The sequence below is a fragment of the Zea mays genome, chromosome 1 (genome assembly GCF_902167145.1).
Source record: "Zea mays cultivar B73 chromosome 1, Zm-B73-REFERENCE-NAM-5.0, whole genome shotgun sequence".
Taxonomy (NCBI): domain Eukaryota; kingdom Viridiplantae; phylum Streptophyta; class Magnoliopsida; order Poales; family Poaceae; genus Zea; species Zea mays.
In genome coordinates this window covers 275830915-275837652 of record NC_050096.1, presented here as the reverse complement: position 1 = coordinate 275837652, position 6738 = coordinate 275830915, and the positions used below count along the sequence as shown (strand labels likewise).

Genomic DNA, 6738 nt, shown 5'->3' with positions numbered 1-6738 from the left:
AGAACATTGATCTGGTGCTCGAGTTCCTGCGGAAGAACCGGTTCGCCAAGGCAGAGGCAGCTCTCCGTGGGGAGCTCACCGGACGCGCTGATTCGAACGACATGGCCACGCAGAGGCGCGTTGCTGAGCTGAAAGAAGGCGAGGAGCAGCAGGAGGGCTTGGTGGGTTCCAATGTAGGGCCCAAGGGTGCTGCGGCAGCGAGGAGTGCGGACTCGTCGAGGGAGTTCATCGTGAAGGAGATTGATGTTGGAGCCCTGCCGAATGGTTCGGATGGGAAGAAGGGGTCCGGGATTGGCCAGCCTCAGGATAACGTGGGGGATCTGTATCCTTGGACCTTCAGCATTGCAAACAGCACTGCAGAACAGCTAGCTGAGCTGCTGGTGTCGGAGGAGGTGCCAAGACATAGGCGTGGTGCGGTGCTGGCAGAGAAGAGGGATCGAGGTGTTGGGACCGAGCAACCTGGCCCGGTGCTGGAGCAAAAAGTCTCTTTTGGAAGAGGGAAAGGAAAAGTTGATGCTGCTGGGAGGACTGAGAACAGTGAACAGTGCCATTTTAGGGATAAAAGTCTAGTACCAGAAAAAGAGGAGATGCTGAATGGTTGCACAGTTAAGACGGTGCTTCCATTCCCCACGGAAAACCCGTCATCTAGCTACAATAGCACACACCATGAAAATGAGAGGAAAGAAGTAAAGAGGAGCAGTAATGCAGATGGTGTTGGAAAAGGAGCAAAAGGACATCTTGATGAGGGGAACAGGCAATACTACTTTGAAAAATCCCTAGATACAGATCTGGTGTCTGACCGATGCTTCGATTTACAGCTTGTTGGAGATAGTCAGCGTGAGGAGCTTCCGAAGTTACCTCCAGTGAGGCTCAAGTCCGAAGATAAGCTAGTCAACATGAACTGGGAGGAAAAGATCAATCACCATGGATCTGGGGCCAAGCAATCTAGTGCTGATCATGCTTTTATGATTGGGTCTTATCTCGATGTTCCCATTGGGCAAGAGATAACATCTTCAGGTATGTTGCTAGTGAGTTCAATAGTGATATGGCACATCAATTTACTAGGCAAGACCACAATAAATGCAAAATTTCCCAGGCCGTAATGCTGACTTTAGTTCTGTAGACCAAAAAACTTGAATGTTTGACTAATGTTCATGTTTTCTGTATCGTATTTGTGACCGATTAAGGACATTGGTCGATCTGTAGTTTACTGCTGTACATTTGTTATAACAATACAGAATAAAAACCTCATCTGACCTTGTGAAATGTTGCCTACTGGTGTTAGTAGTACATTACTGAATTACCAACATTTATTTGTTATCTTCATTGACATGGCTAGACACATCCTAAGTAGCTCACTTGTGATACTTGCTGTATCATGTATAAATTATTAGTAACGATCCATATGTTGTGATTCAATTGTTTAAAATAATGCTTTCACCCCAAAAAAAGAAGAGAGGAGAGAATAATTGACTGGCATTTTATGTTTCTGTAGTTGCTGTGTTTAATGGTTTCTTTCTTTCCCCGACGTTTCATCTTTCTATAGTTGTTTTGCTTTCCATTCATCTTCTTTTTTCCCCGAAGTGTGAGGTGATGACTCCGCATGTCCTTAATGCTGATTATTTTAATTTTTCTGTGTCATATTGTTTGGCTCCAGAATAATGACATTGCACTCACATATTCAGGTGGAAGACGTACAATCGGCAGTAGTTGGTTGTCTGTCAGTCAAGGTATTGCAGAAGATACCTCCGATCTGGTATCTGGTTTTGCAACACTTGCTGACGATTCACTTGAATATCCAATTGGTGAATACTGGGATTCTGATGAGTATGACGACGACGACGATGTTGGCTACACCCGGCAACCAATTGAGGATGAAACCTGGTTTTTAGCACATGAGATTGATTATCCTAGCGACAATGAGAAGGCGACTGGCCACACAAGAGGGAACGATCGTCATGATCGCCCTACAAAGGATGAAGATGATGACCAGTCATTTGTTGAGGAAGATTCCTACATATCTGGTGAGCAATATTTTCATGGAAAGAATATTGCACAAATAGGTACTTCTGAGGGCCCAATGGTCCATGGGATTCCTGATAATGATATGATAGCTCAGTATGATGGCCAACTTTTAGATTCTGAAGAGCTTAATTTGATGCATTCTGAACCAGCCTGGCAGGGCTTTGTATCACAGAACAGTGAGCTAGGTATGCTAGGCAATGGGAAATTCCTTAATGATTCCGAACGACCTCATCCTGATGACCTTTTTGTGGAGGATGATCAGCATGGCTCTGTTAGGTCAATTGGTGTTGGGATAAGCAGTGATGCTGCTGACATTGGCAGTGAGGTGCGAGAAAGTCTGATTGGAGGTAGCAGTGAAGGGGATATTGAATACTTCAATGAGAGCAGCTTGAGCGTTAGTGGAAAAAGACATCCTCATCAGGATACTGAAAAGAAGAGAGTAGGTGCTAAAGGAGTAAAACATGACCAAATCATTTACGCTGCTGATATCCAGAAGGGCAATCTACCACCAGGAGCGGCTGATGTAGGATTTTCTTTTCCTCCACCTTTGCATTCTGGGAAAAATCATGAGTCTGATGCTAAATCTTTGTGGTCAAAGAAGGATGAAATGTATTGCATTAATGATCCTGATGACTGTCAAAATGGCATGGTATCAGATGATATGCTTGCCACATGGAGGAAAAAGAACAGTGAGTCTTCTCTAAGGAGCTCTAGAGATGAAATGACGTCTGATGTTGTTAGATCAAGAAATTCAAGTGCATCCTATGACGAAACAGAGGACACATCGAATGCTCGGCACCACAAACTAGATGACGCACAAGAAGAAGACACTGGAACCAACTTGGATGATGAGGAAGCAGCAGCGTTGCAAGAGCAAGTCAGGCAGATAAAGGCGCAGGAGGAAGAGTTTGAAACGTTCAATCTTAAGATTGTGCATAGAAAAAACAGGTAATGCATTTAAATGTTTGTCCCATATTTTAATCTTACTAAAGCATAAAAAATGATGTGGTGATTTTCAGTTATCTATTGTCCTTGTGTGCCTGTGTTCACAGTGTGGCACTTAAACCTTTTTATAAAGTATTTTGTGTATTCTAACATTATCTCCTATTAATTATCAGAACTGGCTTTGAAGAAGACAAAAACTTCCATGTTGTTCTCAATTCTGTCATTGCTGGGCGTTATCATGTATCAGAGTATTTGGGTTCAGCTGCATTCAGCAAAGCCATCCAAGCACATGATTTACATACAGGAATGGATGTATGCGTTAAAATTATAAAAAATAACAAAGATTTTTTCGATCAAAGTCTTGATGAGATCAAGCTTCTGAAGTATGTTAACAAGCATGATCCAGCTGACAAATACCACCTTTTGCGTCTGTATGATTACTTCTACTATCGGGTAAATTTGAGCTTTTACTATTGGTAGATCCTTTTTCAGTGTTATTTAATTTCGATTAAGTGTTGAATTTATCACAACTTCACTGCTTGCTGACATGTGTAATCTCAATGAGTCGATGTAGTAGTAAATATTAATGCTGTATTATCATATGTTTGAAATTTCTACTGATTCATTCCATGTCTTGTACTCCACCCTTAACTGTTAAAATGAATGTTTCTTGACTTACATGATTTGGCATGTAATTTATCTATGCATATCTCTCTCTGAATATCAATGTTTGTGTGCCACAAGCCCACAACATTTCATAGACCATAGAATCTGGAATTCTGGATATTGAAGTCTAATGTTAAGATTATCCTGTGGTGATCCATTAGAATGGCTATTTTTTTGGTACTTCCATGCAATGACGTTTGCAAATCTGTGGCATTACATCAACCATCACATCTTGTAACCAATTGTGCCATGTTTACGATCTGCAGCAAGAGACTTATGTGAATTTTGTATTTTCAACAAAACTACTTTTAAATTCTTCAAATTCGAATGGCTAGATACTGCTTATAGGCATTAAGTAAGTTGTAAATTGAACGGAATTTCAGAGCTCAGGGTTGATAATTGGTTCTTTTCCAAAGCAATTTGCCTTAAAGTCACAACATTTCTTTACCACTTATTTCAAATACTGTTTGCAGGAACATTTGCTGATAGTCTGTGAACTTCTGAAGGCAAATCTGTATGAGTTTCAGAAATTCAACAGAGAATCAGGGGGTGAGGTTTACTTCACAATGCCAAGACTCCAGGTATTTGTTTTACCGAGTTATGATGTCCATTAATATTGACTTAATGTTTCACAACCAATAATGGAATATGAGACTACAATTTTTCACATTGATTGAATATTTTTTCTTTGTTGTGCCCTTGGCAGTCAATAGCTATTCAGTGTCTGGAGGCGCTGCAGTTTCTGCATGGTCTCGGTCTAATCCACTGTGATTTAAAGCCAGAAAACATATTGGTAAAGAGCTACAGCAGATGTGAAATAAAAGTAATTGATCTTGGGAGCAGCTGCTTTGAGACAGATCATCTATGTTCATATGTGCAATCACGATCTTACCGTGCACCTGAGGTTATACTGGGCTTGCCTTATGACAAAAAGATAGATGTATGGTCACTTGGTTGTATATTAGCAGAGCTTTGCACCGGAAATGTAAGTGGTTACTGCATATTGGCTACTATTGTTTCTAACTGTTATTGCTATACTTATGGTTATGTGGTGTTCATGATATACTGGTAATGTAAAGGAGATAGAAACAAACACATAAAGCAAGAGAGGAATGTCATAAAAAAAGATATCTCATTTTATACCTCTTCTCCCTGCTCCACTGTACTTTTGATGTGCTCATCGCAGTAAGATCATGTATTTAGAATTCATTGTTCATTGTTGATAATTAAGAGTGAGGACTGGGGAGCATAGTGAAGGTGATGATTAGAAGCTATGTATCTTGTTTTTTTTATTATTATTTCAAGGTATATATTTTTTACCTATTTTCTGTCATATGCTTGTATGGTGCATGGAAGCTGATGAGTGCGTCCTCTATGCTTTTCAGGTCCTTTTCCAAAATGATTCTCCTGCAACATTACTTGCTCGCGTGATGGGCATCATTGGCTCCATAGAACAAGCTATGCTTGCACAGGGACGCGACACCTACAAATATTTCACAAAGAACCACATGTTGTACGAAAGAAATCAGGTTTGTGCTTTTCGGAGGGGCGTCATTGAGTAAATTTACCCTATAACATGAGTACCTTATCTTATTTAGTAGATCTTTCCTTGTGATATTAGCATTGAAGCTTGCATTTCATTGTGCTTCAGGAAAGTAACAGGCTTGAGTACTTGATTCCGAAAAAGACATCCTTGCGGCACCGATTGCCCATGGCTGATCAAGGGTTTATCGAGTTTGTTGCGTACCTTCTGGAGGTGAACCCAAAGAAGCGCCCAAGCGCCTCAGAAGCATTGAAACATCCATGGCTTTCTTTTCCTTACGAGCCAATATCTTCATGAGGCTAACTGCTATTGGATCCTGTGTGGCTTTAGCATTTGTCTCAACACCTAAGCACCATGAAATTTTGATAGATCAAGACGGAAGATTTTCTACCACGACTGAGCCATGGCATCAGCCGAAATCCCAAACGCAAATGCAGATTCGGTTCGATCATGTCTTGGTGCCACAATCAGCTGGTCTTAGGCGCCATGTAAAATCAATGCATGCCATGTGTTGTGCTTGTAATATAACTTGTTTTTTTTACCCTTCATTTCCAGCCCCGATGTAACAGGCCATTTTGGTTTTCTAGGTACTTGGTGACTCATTTCTAGCAATAGGGCTGTCATGTTGTACATGGTGTGATCATTGTTGAGCGGCCCCGTGCCATGCTGTGCACCTGTTACGCTTCTAACCCAAGTCATGAATGCCGTTCGTCGTGCTTGTCTTTGAAGGAGCTTAATGGTCTTGCATGCCTTTTAGGACTGCCAACGAGTCGTATAGAGACTGTATATGATGATGTATAATCATGTATCTAGGGAATTCTCAAAAAAAACTAGAAAAGGTCGCTAGGTGGTGTACACGTTCCGGATAAACAATTTAGTCTGATTCCCGGTTAAACATGTCTGTTTTTTTTTCCTCCCCTTGACGCTTGAATCCTGTCCAACATCACATGTGCTTGGATCAGAATATGCTCGCGGGAAATGGTGACTATAATACGATTGCCAACAGTCAACGGCAGCCATCAAAGAAGCGGGGGGAAATTGCACGGTAGCCTGAAACAGGTTACATTCTTTCGCAACCAAGGTCTACACGCATTGGGAGCCTTGGCCTACGCATGCCACGCTGCTGAATGTGAGATTTCACCCTCTGAAAGCGATCTAGTAGATACGAGTTTTTATAGCTAGCTGTGATTTATCCACGGCGATTGTTTTACTCCGTGTCCATTCAGCTGGCAAGCTGCACCTCTTCCGAACAATCTAACCTTATTCATTCTTCTCGACGTAGGCTAGCTCCCATGCAGGCATGCAGCGCATCTGTTCTTCTGTACAGACAGCGACGTTGCCTTGACGAAAGCAGCGGGATGGCAAAATCATTGGACGTGTTCGGCTGGCTACAAGCCGACACTGTTGCAGCTGTTTGGACTGCTGCAGCTGCAATCCATAGAGAGAAAAATACTATAGAAGCCGCAGCCGCAGCCGGATTGCAGCCGCAGCAAGCCGCAGCGAACAAGCTGATTGGCGCCAGCCCATCCCCCCGTGCACAGGCCCGTTTGTTTCCTCAC

General features: G+C 42.1%; 1 protein-coding gene across 1 annotated transcript; it reads left to right on the top strand.

Annotated features, from left to right (window-relative positions):
• The first annotated feature begins 400 nt into the window (after window positions 1-400).
• Window positions 401-5808, top strand: LOC100381461 (Protein kinase superfamily protein). Its single transcript, NM_001320811.1, has 7 exons — window positions 401-1017; window positions 1686-2973; window positions 3144-3423; window positions 4110-4217; window positions 4343-4621; window positions 5022-5165; window positions 5288-5808. The coding sequence occupies exons 1-7, from the start codon at window positions 588-590 to the stop codon at window positions 5474-5476; spliced, it is 2718 nt and encodes a 905-aa protein (NP_001307740.1). The 5' UTR covers window positions 401-587; the 3' UTR covers window positions 5477-5808.
• Window positions 5809-6738: the final 930 nt, after the last annotated feature.

Excerpts from the sequence above, each read along its gene's own strand:
- LOC100381461 (NM_001320811.1), top strand. The coding sequence starts at position 588 with ATGCTGAATGGTTGCACAGTTAAGACGGTGCTTCCATTCCCCACGGAA. Across the intron at positions 4,622-5,021 it reads CAGAGCTTTGCACCGGAAAT|GTCCTTTTCCAAAATGATTC; the intron begins GTAAGTGGTTAC and ends TATGCTTTTCAG. Across the intron at positions 5,166-5,287 it reads TGTTGTACGAAAGAAATCAG|GAAAGTAACAGGCTTGAGTA; the intron begins GTTTGTGCTTTT and ends ATTGTGCTTCAG.